At 38.2% G+C, this 19,091-nt stretch overlaps 1 protein-coding gene across 7 annotated transcripts in view; it reads right to left on the bottom strand.

Annotated features, from left to right (window-relative positions):
• Positions 1–19,091, bottom strand: part of CAMK2D (calcium/calmodulin dependent protein kinase II delta) — a 307,719-nt gene that overhangs the window by 142,420 nt on the left and 146,208 nt on the right. For all 7 annotated transcript variants that reach the window (XM_070371950.1, XM_070371954.1, XM_070371952.1 and 4 more), the window contains exon 4: positions 9,146–9,200. In XM_070371950.1, the coding sequence (XP_070228051.1) occupies positions 9,146–9,200 (55 nt within the window). The remainder of the gene's footprint in view (positions 1–9,145; positions 9,201–19,091) is intronic.

The raw sequence follows: 19,091 nt of genomic DNA, 5'->3' as shown, positions 1-19,091 counted from the left end.
GATATCAAAAACCCGATTTTAAAGTTTATGTGGAGAGCCAAAAGACCAAGCATAATCAGTGTAATATTTAAAGAGAACAATGACGCACTCACACCTCCGACTTGAAGACTTACAATAAAGCTATATCCGAATAAAGAAAGTGTGGTATTAATGAAAGAATAAGCACAGATTACAAGAAAATAAAGCCCAGAAATGAACAAATATAAATGTAGTCTCTCATCTTTGACAAAAGAGCAAAGGCCATACATTAGAGAAAAGAGACTCCTGAACAAATGATGCTGGAACAGACACATATTAAAAAAAAAGAAGAAAGAAAAACCTAAATCTAGACCTTACATCCTTCACAAAAATTAACTCAAAATGAGTCACAGACCTAAATGTAAAACTAACTATATAAATAGAACTATAAAAATCCTGGAAGATAACATAGACTATCTGGCTGACCTTAGACATGGGGATGGCTTTTAGATACAACATCAAAGGCATGATCCATGAGAGAAACAATTGATAAGGTGAACTTGACTAAAAATTTTAAAATTCTGCTCTGCAGAAGACACTGTCAAGAAATGAGAAGACAAGTTATAGACTGGGAAAAATATTTACAAAAACATCTGATGAAGGACTGTTATCCAACTATACCAAGAATTCTTAAAACTGAACAATAAGAAAATGAACAGTCTGACTTAAAAATTGGCAAAAGATCTGAAGGATACCTCACCAAAGAAGATATACAGATGGAAAATAAGCATATGAAAAGATGCTCCACACCACACATCACTAGGCATTTGCAAATTAAAACAAGATATCCACTACACATCCATCAGTGTGGTCAAAGTCCAAAACACTGACAACCTTAAGTTCTAGCAGGATATGGAGCAACAGGAACTCTGCATTCATTGCTGATGGGAATGCAAAGTAATGCTGCTGCTGCTAAGTTGCTTCAGTAGTGTCCGACTCTGTGCGACCCCACAGACGGCAGCCCACCAGGCTCCTCTGTCCCTGGGATTCTCCAGACAAGAATACTAAAGTGGGTTGCCATTTCCTCCTCCAATGGATGCATGCGTGCTAAGTCGCTTCAGTCGTGTCCGACTCTGTGTGACCCCATAGACGGCAGCCCACCAGGCTCCTCTGTCCACAGGATTCTCTAGGCAAGAATATTGGAGTGGGTTGCCATTTCCTTCTCCAATCAAACTGATACATCCACTTTAAAAGACAGTTTGGCAGACTGTGTGGATCACAATAAACTGTGGAAAATTCTGAAAGAGATGGGAATACCAGACCACCTGACCTGCCTCTTGAGAAACCTATATGCAGGTCAGGAAGCAACAGTTAGAACTGGACATGGAACAACAGACTGGTTCCAAATAGGAAAAGGAGTACGTCAAGGCTGTATATTGTCACCCTGCTTATTTAACTTATATGCACAGCACATCATGAGAAACGCTGGACTGGAAGAAACAAAGCTGGAATCAAAGTTGCCGGGAGAAATATCAATAACCTCAGATATGCAGATGACACCACCCTTATGGCAGAAAGTGAAGAGGAACTCAAAAGCCTCTTGATGAAAGTGAAAGAGGAGAGTGAAAAAGTTGGCTTAAAGCTCAATATTCAGAAAACGAAGATCATGGCATCTGGTCCCATCACTTCATGGCAAATAGATGGGGAAACAGTGGAAACAGTGTCAGACTTTATTTTTGGGGGCTCCAAAATCACTGCAGATGGTGACTGCAGCCATGAAATTAAAAGACGCTTACTCCTTGGAAGGAAAGTTATGACCAACCTAGATAGCATATTCAAAAGCAGAGACATTACTTTGCCAACAAAGGTCCGTCTAGTCAAGGCTATGGTTTTTCCTGTGGTCATGTATGGATGTGAGAGTTGGACTGTGAAGAAGGCTAAGTGCTGAAGAACTGATGCTTTTGAACTGTGGTGTTGGAGAAGACTCTTGAGAGTCCCTTGGACTGCAAGGAGATCCAACCAGTCCATGCTAAAGGAGATCAGCCCTGGGATTTCTTTGGAAGGAATGATGCTAAAGCTGAAACTCCAGTACTTTGGCCACCTCATGCGAAGAGTTGACTCACTGGAAAAGACTCTGATGCTGGGAGGGATTGGGGGCAGGAGGAGAAGGGGACGACAGAGGATGAGATGGCTGGATGGCATCACTGACTCGATGGACGTGAGTCTGGGTGAACTCTGGGAGTTGGTGATGGACAGGGAGGCCTGGCGTGCTGCGATTCATGGGGTCACAAAGAGTCGGACACGACTGAGCAACTGAACTGAACTGAAACATACTCTTACCATATAATCCAGTAATTGTTTTCCTTGGTATTTACCCAAAGGAGCTGAAAACTTAAGTCCACACAAAAACCTGCACATGGATGTTTACAGCAACTTTATTCATAACTGCCAAAACTCAGAAACAACCAAGATGTCCTTCAGCAGGGAGTTGGATGAACAAACTGCAGCTCATCGCCGGAATTATTATTCAGTGCTAAAAAGATACGAACTATCAAGACATGAAAAAACATGGAGGAAACATAAATATATATAGCTAAGTGGAAGAAGCCTATCTGAAAAGGTTACATGCTATATGATTCCAACCATGACTTTCTAGATAAGGCAAAACTATGGAGACAATATAACAATTAGTTGTTTCTAGTCAGAGAGAAGGGTGACATGAATAGTTGGAGCACAGAGGATTTTTAAGACAATGAAATTATTCTGGATTAAACTACCAAAAAAAACCCAGTCAGTGTACAATACCACGAGTAAACCCCAATGAAAACTACGGACTTCGGGCAATAATGGTGGGTCACTGTAGAGCCCTCAACTGCAACAAATACACCACTGTGTGTGGGAAGTCAACAGTGTTATGCATGTTTGGAGATAGGGCTATTTGGGAATTTTCAGAAACTTCTGCTCATCTTTGCTTTGAACCCAAGACTCCTCTAAAAAGATATCTTATTAAAAGTATAATAGTTAAAAGTTTCCAAAAGTCCCAAATTGCATAATGTTTTCCCCTACTTTATAAAGACAAATATGGGAATTGATATAGTCTCAAGAAAATCCAGATTTACATTAAAGAATGAAAATTAATTAAAGTGAACAAATCAAACAGCGATTAGTCCTTTGGAATTTAACACAATTATCCCTGACAATAATTCTAAAGAAGCATCAGATGATATTCATTTGAAGAGCCTCCTTCCTCCTGTACATTGTCAACTAAAAAGTACTCATGAAACGAGGTTGCATCTTATCCCACACAAACTCGGTGTCTGTTAACATTAAAGAATGTGTGGTGAAAGGGTTGAGTTTGCCACCTTGGAGCAGCACCATAATACATGAGAAAAGTTGAGTGTTAGTTTTTAGCCTTTTATTCAGAAAGGAATCAAAAGCATATGAGTGTCTCTACCCCTTTCTATTCAAAGTACAGGATGTCAGTCATTTAAAATGTTTTTTGTTTTTTCCTAAAAAATGCACAGGCATACCCCCTGAAATACTGCAGGCTCTGTTTCAGACCACCACAATAATGCGAATATCACAGTAAAGCAAGTCACATGAGTTTTTTGGTTTCCTAGTGCATGTAAAAGTTATGTTTGTATTATTCTGTAGTCTTTTAGGTGTCCAATAGCATTATGTCCTAAAAGAAAGAACACACCTTAATTAAAAAATACTTTATTGCTTAAAAATGCTAACCTGAGCCTTCATCAAGACATAATTCTTTTGCTGGTGGAGGGTTTTGAAACACTGTGAGAATTATCAAAATGTGGCACAGATATATAAAGTAAACAAATGTTGTTTGAAAAAAATGAGACTGATAAACTTGCTGGATGCAGGGCTACATAAATCTTCAATTTGTAAAAAACGCACTTTCTTTGAAGCACAATAAAGCAAAGTAATAAAGCAGGGTATGCCTGGAACAGAATCATTACCATTTTATTAATTCTCCAAGAAATAGAACACTGAAATTATTTAGTATAACCTTGTGAAACCTGTATTTTCCCATCACTGAACTTCTACAGTTCTAGAATTATAGCTTTCTGCTGGAATGGACATTAAATTTCATTTTAATAATAGCCAATATGTTTTGATTTAAACACAACTCTGTTTTTGAAAACAAATAAAAAATACAATAACTTACAGCATCCAGAGTTTCTTTGACATTAAAATACCCTCCATTTTAAGTTGACTGACTGTTTCTTACATATAAACTCCCAACTAAAAGCAAAATTCCACAGACTCAACTTTGTTCTAAAAAATATTTTCAGACAGATTTTACAGTCATCCCTCAAGATCTGTGGGAATTCCCAGCAGATACTAAAATCTGAGCATGCTCAAGTCTCTTACATAAAATGGTATCCTACTTTGCTTTGTGCTAGTTGCTCAGTCATGTCCAACTCTGCAACCACATGGACTGTAGCCTGCCAGGCTCCTCTGTCCATGGAAATTTCCCAGACAAGAATACTGGAGTGGGTTGTCATGCCCTTCTCCAGGAGATCTTCCCAACACAGGGATCAAACCCAGGTCTCCTGAATTGCAGGCAGATTCTTCACCATCTGAGCCACCAGAGAAGTCCCCCATAAAATGATACAGAATGACCTTATACTATATGCATGTGCTCAGTCACATCTGATTCTTTGCGGCCCATGGACTGTAGCCTGCCAGGCTCCTCTATCCATGGAATTTTCCAGGCAAGAGCACTGGAGTAGGGTGCCGTTTCCTACTCCAGGGGATCTTCCCGACCCAGAGAGCGAACCTGTGTCTCCTGTGTACCCCTGTCTCTTATGTCTCCTGCATTGGCAGGTGGATTCTGTACCAAGAGCGCCACCTGGGAAGTGCCATACTATACATATATTCTCCATTATACTTTAAACCATCTCTTGATTACTTATAATACCTAATAAAATGCAAATACTTATAGTTGCCAGCTGCAATAAATTCAAGTTTTGCTTTTTTGACCTAAGATTGGTTGAATTTTGGGATGTCGAACCTGAGGATATGGAAGGTCCACAGTACCTTTTTACTTTATTCCTACCAACACCTTATACATTTCAGGGACTTACTATCGTCCACCTGGATGTTAGTAGACCAGGGTTCATCACGTTCACTCTTTTCTTCAATATGTGTACGTGGCACAATATCATGGCACAAGGCAGCCTATGCTATAATTATTGATTTATTTTCTTTCTCTTGACAGGACTTTAACCTAGAGACTTGTTCTCAAGTACTGTTTTACAACAGAAAATAGTCTTCCACAGTTTGCTTTCACATTTTGGTCTGAGTGTGAAATTATTTTGCTACTATTGTTTGTTATCTACAGTGTTCTAGAGATGTAAATTAAAGGAAATATTATGCTTAGTAGGTTTTAAGGCAGATAAAATTTTCTGTGAATAAAAACAAAAGGTATTCAGAAAAAAAAATTAAAACTAGCCCTCCACCTTCCAAAAGAATTAATACTCATTGGAAAACATATGCCTTGTGAAATACTGGAGAGTATTATCAGCATAATAGAATTTTACCACATTACCATAAAAATGACCAAGTGACTAGGAGTATATACCAGATGTTTTAAGACACTATGAAACTTGTTATATTTGTGTGTGTGTTGTAAATTCTGCTGACCTGTTGGTTATATAACCAAAATATTCTAGTATGTGATAAAATGCAAGAATATTTAGTTATGTTTTCTCGAAGGCAAAAAGTGGTCATCTGCCTTCCCTCCAACCAGCTCATCTGCAGAGCCTCGTGCAGAGTGACTACATACCGAGTGTTCCTTCGGCTCCCCACTATACGGGGTGTACTTTGAAAATTTTTAGCACTGTAATTTGAAATTTGTAAAAATTAAAAATATACATGTTTTCCTAACAACCACAAAACATGCAATTTGACCAGGACTTCGGACGAGTACATATATGATAAAATGGGGCAGGAGGACGAGGCACAGCATCTCTCAGAGTATTTCTTTTTGAATTTATCTAAATGAGGCATTTATTTTAAAATGCTCAAAAACACTGCTTTCTTCCTCTCTAAAGCATTAGACAAAGTATCTTGCTCTTAGCAGGCATCTATCACATATTTAATAAATAGAATTTCTTATCTGGGGACAAAAACACAAATGCTTTAAAACAGGGAAAAAAGTACTTCACGTACGAAGATGTGTGTTCGCTAGGGGAAAAAATTGTTCTTTTCAAAGACACAATGATATCATTTTTCTCCAATAGTTAGGACTCATAAGAAATTTTCTAATATTTAAAAATGGCATCAGGAGTTCCATTAATTCTACCAGAAATCTCAAATGGATGCAAAAAGCATTCTGGCTTCATAGAACAGAAAAGAACTTAAACGTCTAACAAGTTTTTCATCTGGTCCCATGGCCTCATTCTATTTGAGAAAAATGAAGCTTAGAGAAAAGAATGTAAAATGTTTAGCCCCAGGTAGCTCTGAGCCTGAAACTTAAATCTTTCCATTCTGGGTCAGCAGGCTTTCCAGTAAGCCTTAATTTAATTATTCTCTTAAAATATTTACCTAAGAGTGTGATGTTTCTATACTTCATTGTGTATATTCACCCACCAAACACACAATACAGATCTCTTCTGACATGCAGTTCCTGAAATATATAAGTCATATTCAAATGACTGCCCTTGTCAAAGCCTTATTAGCCATCAGTCCTAGAAATGGACTGGATCTGCTCTATTTCCTAAGGCCGATGGCTCTGCCTTTAGGCCCCTCCCTGAGGACTAGAATTCTAGCTCCATTACTTCACTGTCTTACCTTCCCTTAGATTTCAGATAAACCCACATCTCTTGCCACCCGGAGTTGCTGAGGTGTGCCTAAAAACCAGCTAGGGACAGACCTTGAGGAATATGATTCTAAAAAAATAAAGCAGTTCAGTATTTGCTGTGAAGATATCTTCACTTTCATGAAGGCCTTTCGCACTGATTCCTGAGTCTATTTGCAAAACTGACTATTAATACTTTGTAGTTGGAAACTAAGGACAGATACTTGAATAAAAAATGTAAATAATAGCAAAAAAAAACTAAGAACTCATGGCCCTTTCTGTTCTGCTTTTTAGAAAAGGAGAAGTATTCCACTAGAAGAAGCCTCAACACACCTATAAAAATAGAACTTCCCATTAGATTCTGAATAGCTGACATTCCACAGGAAGTATGCACAAGTACCACACTGCCAAAACCATCATCAAAAGGACAAACACAGAGAACATTCCATCTTTAGGAATTTAAGTAGTTATTTTATCTTGGAACTGATTGGCAAAGTAACTTCCAGTTTTTTCCATAAGTATTTCATCGATATCTTTAAGATTATACTTTTCTTAACTATGTTTTAAATGTGCATTTTTCTAAAGCTACTTTTCTTCTCCCTAGAATACCACCACAAATAGAGGATTATTTATATCTGTTATAATCTCTTTTTACTCACTGAACATCTATACTTTTAACTATTGTTTTCCAATTGTCTCTAAAGCTTGATGCTACTTACTGGACTGTGTTTAACTAGTTTATTAATCTCACTTACTGGAAAAGGATTTTGATGAGAATTGTTGATAACTCTCCTCTTAAACTTTAAACATTGAAGAATAATTGCAACACATTTCATAGTAACAGCAGACATGTCTGGGTTCCTATCCCCAATAAGCAAGACTTCCCTTCCTGCTATGGACTGAACTTATGGTTGGTCAATGCCAATTGCTATTATTCTATCCCCTTTAATACTACTTGGTTCAGATATGTGCATCAGAAGCAATTCTAAACAATAATGCACTATCAGATATCTTCTGAGGGACTGCTGGGAAAGGTTTTCCCTATAAATAAAAATATATGAATGGGATTAATATTCCCTTTTTTCCCCTGTCTTCGCAAGTCACCATGGTAGCTGAAATGAGGCACCAAATGTGAGAATGTAAGAGGTATCTGAGAGTGAGGATAAACCCACAAACTACAAGGAACAGACTGAAAGATGGAATGAACTTGGTTTCTTAAAGACATCATTGGAGGACTGAACTAACCAAACCTAGTATTAACCTGTCATTAGACACATTTTAGATGAAATGATATTTTTTTCTTATCTATTCCCCAAATATCCCAATAAATGCTCGAGAGTAGTTCATCATATGAATGCACTATAATTAAGAAAACTGATTCTCCATTATTGGATCCTTAAGTTGGTTTTCTTCCCCCTCTTCCCAGCCTCCTATAAAGAACAATGCAATAAACATCTTTCAAGCTTTATCTGAATTTAGAGTAACAAGTTTCCATGGACATTGTTCCAAGAACCAAAATTACTAAGTTATACAATACGGACATTTTTGATTTGGAGTATCAATTTGATTTTCAGAAAGTATATTCTTATTTAACCCCAAGAAGTATTGTGTGTGGCCTGTCTCACTATATCCCATTCAGCCAGGTAGGATGCTATGGAGTGCTCCCCAAGAGCATGGTTTTCCCTTTATTCTTATTAATAGAACCTTGGTCTCTAATTCTTAGTGTAAGTAAATTTTGGTGTTTCCATTCTTCTTGCCAGTGACTGGTGAGGGGCAGGCATGTGACCTAGTCCTGGCCCATGAGGTGAAAAATGGAAGGTTTACTAGATGAATTGTTCATTCTTAAAAAAAAATACGGTACAATATCTTCCAGTTTAGGTTACCATGTCTGCATGTAGTAAGTTGAACCATGCCAGTCTGAGAACAAAGACAGTGAGCTGGGGTAAAAGATGGGAGTTTGATGATGTTGTAGAACCCCTGAAATAACACACCTCAAGGGTTCTTGAGTCTTCTTTTTATGTAAGATAGTTACAAATACTTTTACAAATTCAATGGAAAATTATACTTATGTACACTGAGGTGCATCATTGTTCACTCAGTTTACATTGTACATTGTAAACTGAGAACTACTTATGAGATCACAATGAACAATCCCAAAGGAAACCCTCTTAACTATTTCCCTTAGGAAGATTAACTTAAATTTTAAATAAACGATGCTGAGTATTCACCTTTTTTCAAAAGAATTACATTTGAAAATATTATCAGGTCATTAATTTGGACTCCTACTTGGAGAAAAAATGATCTTTAACTCAAAATCTTCAAATAAATAGCAAAAAACACGCCAAACACAAAGGATGCTGTACTTACAAATCGAACACCAAGTAGTGGAAGCCCTCTTCTGATATGCTGTCATGAAGTCGCACTAAAACGGAACAAAAAAGGAAAAAGAGAAGACAGTTTGTGTTATATGTATGCCAACAATCAACTTTAAGCCAGGCATTGAATAGGCATCTGTCTCCTACATTAAAACGTGAGCAACACTATTTTAGCCTCTGATGAGTCAGAATCCTTTATTAGCAGGGCTTGGGTTCACACAGATCCTAGGTTTAAGTTCTGATTCTGATAATTATTAACTGTGTGATCTTAAGCAAATTAATTAACTTGCAAAGATAACAATACCTACACTTTACAGAAAGGTTGAGAATATTAAATAAAGGTAAAATAATTTGCATACTGCCATGTGAAAATTAAACATTAATAATTGCTATATCTCCGTATGTTCAAAGTTACCAGGCTTTGGGCCATTCGACCTCTGAGAGCCTCTCCCTTGCCATTCCCTTTGCTATCATCCTAGTTCAGGTCTTCAGGAGACTAGCGAGTGGTCTCCTTGCCTCTGCTCACCCTTTTTTTCTGGGGAATTTCTATATAGCACTCCCCAGCTAACCTGTCAAAACAGTTTTTTTTTATTACGCTACTTCTAAAGTCAAGTCACCAAAATCCATTTAACAAGTCATCAGTCAAAAATGTAAAGCTAGATGGGGGAGAATGGATGCATGTACATGTATGGCCGAGTCCCTTCGCTGTTCACCTGAAACTGCCACAACGTTGGTAACCGCCTAGACTCTAATACGAAAGGAAAAGTTTAAAGTTTTAAAAATGTACAGCTAGAACTTTTAATAAGATAATCTACTAGTTCCTCAAATTAATACTTTAAAGTTTTCAGAGAGCTAAACAGAGAGAAACCAAAGTTTCTCTCTTTTGAATTTAAATGTGCTCATCGTTTACTATAAGATAACCACACATGTAAAACTCCCGTACTGTTCTTCCTTCTATTTATTTCAAATAAGCCCCCTGACTCCCCCAACCCACCCCCATAGATGGTAAATTCTTCCTATTTATATAATCACTTAGGGTAGCTTGGCTTTCACTGGGAGCAACAGAGGCCAGGAAAAGCAACCAACTCATAGGACACAATGCTTTTCAAAAGTCACCACAAAAGAATCATGACATCTATTAATACTGTGACTTGTCCTTAGTATGATCCTGGTGCAGTGATGACCACCATATGGAAAATGTGGTTTCACTAGGACACACACTGTCACACAAGCTATAGTAATCCACAAAGGGAGTCTGTGGTACTCATGAAACTCCCAAGCCCACAGGCTTAGTAGAATGTCCATTCTTTATAATCCAATTTCATCCCCTTAAGATATCATCCTTGGCCCACTATTAAAGTCTATTCTGAATTCCTCTCCAGAAACTTCTCCAAAGTAGAGAAAGAGAGGCATTTATTCCCCCATAATTCTGGGTTATCATTTGTAAAACGTGGATTTTCTATTATCACGAACGTGAGGAGGGGGCCCATATGACAGGCACCTGGGCGTGTAGCCGCTTCAGCGCAGCTCAGCTCCCCTGCTTGTCTCTTGAGCACATGGAATGTAAACATGCTGAAGCGTCCCTCTTACCTTGTTTCTCATAGTGTCACCTTCGAATTTAAGGATGCAGCCTATTTTATTTTTATTAACAAACTCGAATATCTGTCCTTTCTTTAGTACGCAGAATTTCTTTCTCAACAACACTACCAAACAGGAACCATATTTTAGAAGTCTTTGCATCCCACACAGACTTGGCAAATAGTAGATGGTCTTTCATAAAATCAGTTTTGAGCATTTACTATGTCACATGTTAGGCATTCTTCCCTCTTTTTGGATAAACATTTTCATCAAAGCTCAGTATACCTATAAATATCTAAAACAAAATCATCAAAGCTCAGTATACCTATATATGTCTGAAACAAAATGAGTAATGTGCAATTCTCTTGTAACTTTAATTGTGTGACAAGTATCTTTCAATTTGGCAATATCAGAAATCACAAGCTTCATCCATAAATTTGGAGTGACAAAGATGAAGACTGCTGTGTGCTTACATCTCAGGCATTTGTTTTTAATTTTCCTGCTACCTTTGCTTAAGTTTATTCTGCCAAAGAAAATCAAAAGTTCGGCTCAATGATGAGTCTTCTGCTCATAGTCATTCAGCACAGTAAGGAAAGCCACACCATGGGTGATAACTCACTGATTTTCTTATATGACATAGTTGCACAGATACCTCATTGAGTGGCTATAACACAATCTGTGGGCTTTTTATATTTAATTTTTAAAAACTTTTTTATTTTGTATTGGGGTATGCCCAGTTTTAACAATGTTGTGAGAGTTTCAGGTAAACAGCAAAGGGAGTCAGCCATACACATACATGTATCCATTCTCCCCCAAATTCCCTCCCATTCAGGCTGTCATATAACATTGAGCAGAGTTCCACGTGTACATTGAAATAATGGTATGGCTACAGAGGTAGAAATTTCAGGTACAAGTGGAGAAGCAGTACTAATTTCTGGTTATATCTGGAATAAAATTTCTTAGATTACCACTACCATATTAATACAATACCTGGATATAATTATCATTTGGAAATGAATCACTTTTTGAACAAGTCAAGAGTTGCTCAAGCCTGATCATCAAACTTACATTATGTGGGGTCAAAACAAGTTTCACCAAAGCATTTTGTCAGGAAGCATATGATAATGGTTAAAAATAAACCATGTGATGAAGTTCAATCATTTTGCATTACACAACTCTAAAATGATCTCTACTATTTCTAACCAGCCATTTGACCAGGTGAGATTAATTGTGAATGAATTCTGCTATTGATACAGCAGGAAAAAAAACTAGCATTATCTTTACATGGGATAAATACACATTTTCTTTATACCTTCCCCATGATTTTCCTTCCTTCCTTCCACTGCCTTTTAAAAATAAACAACTAAAAACACATAACTAAATGAAATTACAATTTTCATTTATTAACCAAACTATGTCATACAGTCTTCACATGGATGTGCCATACGTGTACAATTGCTCTGAGGAAGGGTTTGCTTCCATTTAAAACTTCTAGCTCTTCAACTATTAGTCTCCTGTTATTGATATGTTTGAGAGCCTGGAGATGGTGTTTTGCATAGTCAGACATCTCTCTTTCTCTCAAGCCTTCTCTGTCGGTCAAAAGTATCCATTCTTTTATCCTTTTTTCCTGTTTAATAGTTGCTTATGGGTTGAAAATCGTATTTACTTTTACAAAAGCTTACATAAATAACCCAATTCCTTTTCACACCAGAGGAATTATGGGATGCTCTGTTCACCACAGCTGGCAACCCAGACTGCAGAGCCAGCCGTGAGAGCGCCGCAGCTGCCGCACGAGGAGGCAGGCTGCCCCGGTTCTTGCTATGACTGCTCTATGCTATCGCCACAACCGGCCCGTACGGGTGCACACAGCTAACCTAGTTACAGTCAGCCCCAAGATGCCTCTAGAAAGACATTTTAAAGAAGTTAGTGAGAAAAGCACTTGAGAAAAAAGGTTATCATCATTCTTTCAGCAGTCCTTTTTCCTTGACAGAGAGAGTGTGTGTGTGCATTTAGTCCGGGCAAGAACACTGGAGTGGGCTGTCATTTCCTTCTCCAGGGGATCCTCCTGAGCCAGGGACTGAACCTGTGCCTCCTGCGCTGGCAGGTGCATTCTTTACCACTGAGCCACCTGGGGACCTTTGGGAAGTTTGCTCAAAGGTAGAAGCAAGTGTAATAGTTATCCAGGATAGACAGTTAAATTCTAAGGCATTAAGTAGGCGACCTATAAGGGTGGAAAAGGTGCTTCTGAGGCTAAAATGTTTCCAAATTTAGCTGACCCAAACCCTAATACTTTTCCTCTCTCTCTTGAATGATATTATAAATCCCTAAAACTAAACACAGTAGGGCAAAGTTATCATACTACTAAAAGAGTCACTCATACAGAACAGACTGTATTGCATCCTCATAGTCCCTGTTTGTGAGTTCTGAGCAACAGTCCTGGTTATAAATGAGGGGAGCTCTGCATTTTTAGTTTTCTCTGTTGCGAGGATTGAGGTTGTAGATTTGTCTCACATACTGGGGTGCAAAAATGACAGCTTGTAAGTCAGGTACTTTTTATAGTCTCACTGGCAGTTAATTACATATATTTCATGACTAGAGCAAGCATTAGCTAAGTTCGGTCATGCAAGACACCAAGTCTTCTCAAAAAAGTAAAAGTTTGAAGTCAAAGTTGCTCAGCCGTGTCCAACTCTGTGACTCTGTCCAATTGTATAGTCCATGGAATTATCCAGGCCAGAATACTGGAGTGGGTAGCCTTTTCATTCTCCAGGGGATCTTCCAAAACCAGGGATCAAACCCAGGTCTCCTGCATTGCAGGAGGATTCTTAACCAACTGAGCTAACAGGGAAGCCCCTCTCAAAAACAGGAATGCCAATATTTAGTTCATTTGTTAATTTAAAAACATATCTATTAGTCTCAGAATTATAACAGTCAAATGGCACTACTCTAGATAGAAATTTCAGCTCAACCATTACTCTTGGCTCTTGTGACAAAGCCTGTCATTTCTAGACAGCCAACTTCACAAATACAAAACAAAGAACCACCCAAAACCAAATGCAAAATAAAAGCAACATTTCTAGAAAACTGAAGGCAAATCTGCATAAATGTTTTGTTTTTCTTAATCTTTCTTATAACATGAGTAATACATTTAATAAAACACCATTTTAAAATTTTGTAATTAAATTTTACTTTTAGACAATTTGCTATGTAAATTATGTTAGCTTTCGTTCCTATGTACCAAAGGTAACGTTTTGCAAAACTATAGTACAACATAACCGGAGAAGGCAATGGCACCCCACTCCAGTACTCTTGCCTGGAAAATCCCATGGATGGAGGAGCCAGGTGGGCTGCAGTCCCTGGGATCGCTGGGAGTCGGACGCGACTGGGTGACTTCTCTTTCACCTTTCACTTTCATGCATTGGAGAAGGAAATGGCAACCCACTCCAGTGTTCTTGCCTGGAGATTCCCAGGGACGGGGCAGCCTGGTGGGCTACCGTCTATGGGGTCGCACAGAGTCGGACACGACTGAAGTGACTTAGCAGCAGTACAACATCACAGCCAGGATGTTGACATGGATCCAGTCAGGATACAGAAACAACTCTAAGGATCACTCCTGTTGCTCTCTTCAGGCCCTCCTAATCCCAGCCAATTACTAATCTCTTTCCCATTTGTACCGTTTAATCATTTCAGGAATGAAATAAAAGTGAAATAATGTATGTAATTTTATGGGACTCTCATTTTCATTAGGCATAATTCTCTGGTTGTTGTCCCCCGGTTCGATTCTTGTTTCTGGAAGATTCGCTGGAGAAGGGATAGGCTACCCACTCCAGTATTCTTGAGCTTCCCTTGTGGCTCAGCTGGTAATGAATGCGCCTGCAATGCGGGAGACGTGGGTTTGATCTCTGGGTTGCGAAGATCCCTGGAGAAGGGAAAGGCTACCTACTCCAGTATTCTGGCCTGGAGAACTCCATGGATTGTATAGCCCACGGGGTCAGAAAGAGTCGGACATGACTGAGCTGCTTTCACTTTCTGGTTGCTGTGTCCATCCACAGCTCATCCCTTTTTACTGCTCATTATATGGATGTGCCATAGTTAGTCAACCATAGAAGGACATCTGGGCTTTTTTTTTTCCCTCTTAAGTTTTTGTTTTTCTGTCAATAACTGTTGTGAAATTTTGTGTGTATGTTTTGTGTGACCCTAAGTCTTCAGTTCTATGGGATAAATGCCCAGGATTATAATTTTAATAGTTGGTTTATATGACAGTTGCATGTTTGATTTCTGAAGAAACTACCAAACTGTTTCCCAGAGTGCTGGACCCTTTTACATTCCCACCAACAATGTATAAGTGATCCAATTACTCTGCATCTTCCCCAGCACTTGTGAAAACAGCATTATTTTAAAAACTGCCTCAGGATAAAAATATTAATTTAGGTTGTATGGATTTGAAAAATACATGCCCTCTATTTCTTTGAAATATGAATCCATGTATATATAGTTTATTTTATTTTAAATTAAATAAAAAGGGAAAGCACATAAAGATATACAGATATTTCTTTTGTTATTATTGTCAAAGTCAATAGTCATATACCATTCATAAATTGATTTTTTTCCACTTGTCTTAACAAGAAACTTTTAAAATTTGGGTATAAAACATTTGGAGATTTGATTTAGCTGTCAAAGGCAAACAAACTGATCAGACACAAACTATAGTTTATTCTAATTTTAGATATTGGACACATAAATTTCTAAAGTTGCTTGAGTTATGTATTTTGACAATATTCTGAGCAATATGCCTCATTAATAAATGCAAAATAAGCCACTATTCAGTACTCAAAAGTAAAATAACTTTAAAACCAGAAATTAAAAAAAATTTTTTTGGCTGCTTATTGTGTAACCTGCAGGATCTTAGTTCCCTGTCCAGGGATCAAACCAGTACTTGCTACATTAGAAGCACAGAATCTTAACCACTGGACTGCCAGGGGAAGTCTCTCAGAATTTATTTTAATAAAACTTCAAATTTTTTTCTGAAGTGACAAGAAAATCTTTGTAAACTTAGCATTAATTAACATTTAGGGCTTCGTTGGTGCTTCAGTGGTAAAGAATCTGCCTGTTAATGCAGGAGATGTGGGTTTGATCCCTTTGTCAGGAAGATCCCCTGGAGAAGGAAATGGCAACCCACCCCAGTATTCTTGCCTGGGAAATCCCATGGACAGAGGAGCCTTGCAGGCTATAGTTTACAGGGTCGCAAAAGAGTTGGACATGTCTTAGGGACTAAACAACAACAATTAACTTATATTGTATTTAAAAGCAATTCATCACTAATACTTAAGACAAAGGAACTACAATAAAGGACTTATTGAGAAAAGTAGATATAATTATTACATGAAAATTCAATGGGGAATGCCATCCATGTTAATTTTAAAACTATTCTATTTGTACACACAAAAACCCATTGGAACACAAGATCAATCCTTGAAAGTCAGAGCATATCAACTCTGTTGACCATGATCTCCATCCTTATTCTCAAATTCCCATCTGATTTCCTGAAGCTAATCTAAACTTGACTTTAGATTAGCTTCAATATCTATAGGATCAGGTTAGTAACATCCAGGGCTGACTAGAGGAAATCACAGTGTCTTCTAAGAGTTCAGATCAAGTTACAAACTCACATTATGCAAAGGAGCTTCTGGCTGGTCAAAGAATTACAGTCTGGGAAGATGGTAAAAGTGAGGAGAAATGACCAATAACCACAAACTATATGGTCACCAGCTACACTGATCACATGACATCAAAATAACAGAGCGAAGAATTCTTTTGCATGAAAGAACAGAATTTCAGAGATGTTTAATGAAATAGACAAATGGATAGTTCTTTTAATATCAGTTCATGCTCATTTTTAAAATACAAATATATATGTGAGAAGTTACAGACACTGTTAAACTGAGTGATATCTGGAAATATTCTTCGTTTTTTTTGAAGAATAACTTGAGATTATCTGGTTGTACATAGTCACTTCTTGGAATAGTCAGTCATCAATTCATGTGTCTGGTATTAAAAAAATCTTCCCTCTTTCAATTCTGCATCAGTATTATTGGTTTATATATCTAAATAAGTGATTCCAACTTTCTTCATTTTCTCTCTTTTTGCCTTATTTTTCTGCTATTCCACCTTCTAATACTTATGCAAAGCTAATCAGAGATCATTCATGTATCTCTTCAAGTAATAGGAATATTAAAAAGAAAAGAAGAAAAGCTATTGTCATGAGATGACTTGCATATTAAAGAAATCTCAAGATAGTGCACTTTCATATTGCACTTCAATTATAAGGTGTTAACAGAGGCTTGAGTTAATACTGTATTTCTGATGGATTTGTACAAAATGTGCACACCTATCTGCTATGTATTAAATGGGTAAGAATGTCCGGTGAAGAAGACAAAAATTGGCCATGCGTAATCCCTCTGTCCTAAGTACCTGAAGAGCACTGCTATAGTTCCCACTGCAGAGCCCAGTACTGTTCTACCTCTCAGCCTGCTATAATCTGGGTCAAAAAGAGAAGCCTGATTGCTGATCACTGCCCACCAGGCTGCTCACGGGGCTCTATATTTCATCAGCAAGACACCGACACATTAAATGTCTTAAAGTATTACAGTACTAAGCTACATTTAAGATTAAACAAAAGCTATGCTATTTATGATAAACTAGGGATATCACACTCGAAGGATTCTGCATCATGCCAAAGAATAGACCAGATAAAGATCCACCCACTCTTTTTTTTTCAAAAGTTCAGATCAAGGCAGTATTTAAAATAAGAATAAAATATACTGAAGTGTGTTTCACATTTAAAGGTAACCACTTAAGCTTTGGGAAACTTGTGCTTGAGTTATATATATATTTTTATATACTTAAAAAAATAACTATAGATCACAGAAAAATGCTTGATTAGTACTGGGTTATATGATCCTATTGGGCTTCCGCCTGCCAATGCAGGAGATAAAGGAGGCATGGGTTTGATCCCTGGGTCAGGAAGATCCCCTGGAGGAGGAAATGGCAACCCACTCCAGCCTTCTTGCCTGGAAAACCCCATGGACAGAGGAGCCTGGTGGGCAACAGTCCTTGGGGTCACAAAGAGTCAGACATGACAGCGACTGAGCACACGCATGCACATGAGCCTATAAGAGGATCCAATGTGAAGGAACTGCAAGTACCACTGACATACACACACTACCATGCGTGAAACAGATGGCTAGCAGGAAGCAGCTATAGAGCGCAGGGGGCTCAGCTCAGTGCTCCGTGACGACCTGGAGGGGTGGGGCAGGGGTGCAGTGGGAAAGAGGATCAGGAGGCAGAGTATCTACACACACACACACGTATATATACACACTACCATGCGTGAAACAGATGGCTAGCAGGAAGCAGCTATAGAGCGCAGGGGGCTCAGCTCAGTGCTCTGTGACGACCTGGAGGGGTGGGGTGCAGTGGGAAAGAGGATCACGAGGCAGAGTATCTACATGCATGCACACATGTATATATACACACTACCATGCGTGAAACAGATGCCTAGCGGGAAGCAGCTATAGAGCGCAGGGGGCTCAGCTCAGTGCTCTGTGACGACCTGGAGGGGTGGGGTGCAGTGGGAAAGAGGATCACGAGGCAGAGTATCTACACACACACACACACACGTATATATACACACTTACAGCTGATTCACATTGCTGCACGGCCGAAACCAACGCAACCGTGTAAAGCAATTATCCTCCAATTAAAAACTTTTAAAAAATTAAAAATATTACATTTTATTTTGGATCTATTTTAATAAATAACCAGAGAGAAAAACTTAAAACATTTCTTGCAACCAATTAAAATTAAGTCCTTTTAAAAAATGTACTGAGCAGATGCATTGCTTTTCTGATAATATCCCTTGGAGAACAGAATAAATGGAAAACTTTATTGTAAGTCATCCTCTCTTTGCAACTTAATACCATATTATCTTAATACTTGCAACCAACTTTTCCCTAGAGATTCACCAGCCCAAATGCTCTCATCTTTCAAACCCCTTTCTGAAATGCATTTCTTGAATAAAGTATTTTTCCAAATTTTATTCACTCCATAAGCAGGAAACGGTCCGTCTAGTCAAGGTCTAGTCAAGGCTATGATTTTTCCAGTAGTCATGTATGGATGTGAAAGTTGGATTATAAAGATAGCTGAGTGCTGAAGAAATAATGGTTTTGAACTGTGGTGTTGGAGAGAGTCCTTGAGAGTCCCTTGGACTGCAAGGAGATCCAACCAGTCCATCCTAAAGGTAATCAGTCCTGAATGTTCATTGGAAGGACTGATGCTGAAGCTCCAATACTTTGGGCACATGA

This window comes from Bos mutus, chromosome 6, assembly GCF_027580195.1.
Source record: "Bos mutus isolate GX-2022 chromosome 6, NWIPB_WYAK_1.1, whole genome shotgun sequence".
Lineage (NCBI taxonomy): Eukaryota > Metazoa > Chordata > Mammalia > Artiodactyla > Bovidae > Bos > Bos mutus.
This window is presented reverse-complemented; position numbering and strand designations above follow the sequence as displayed.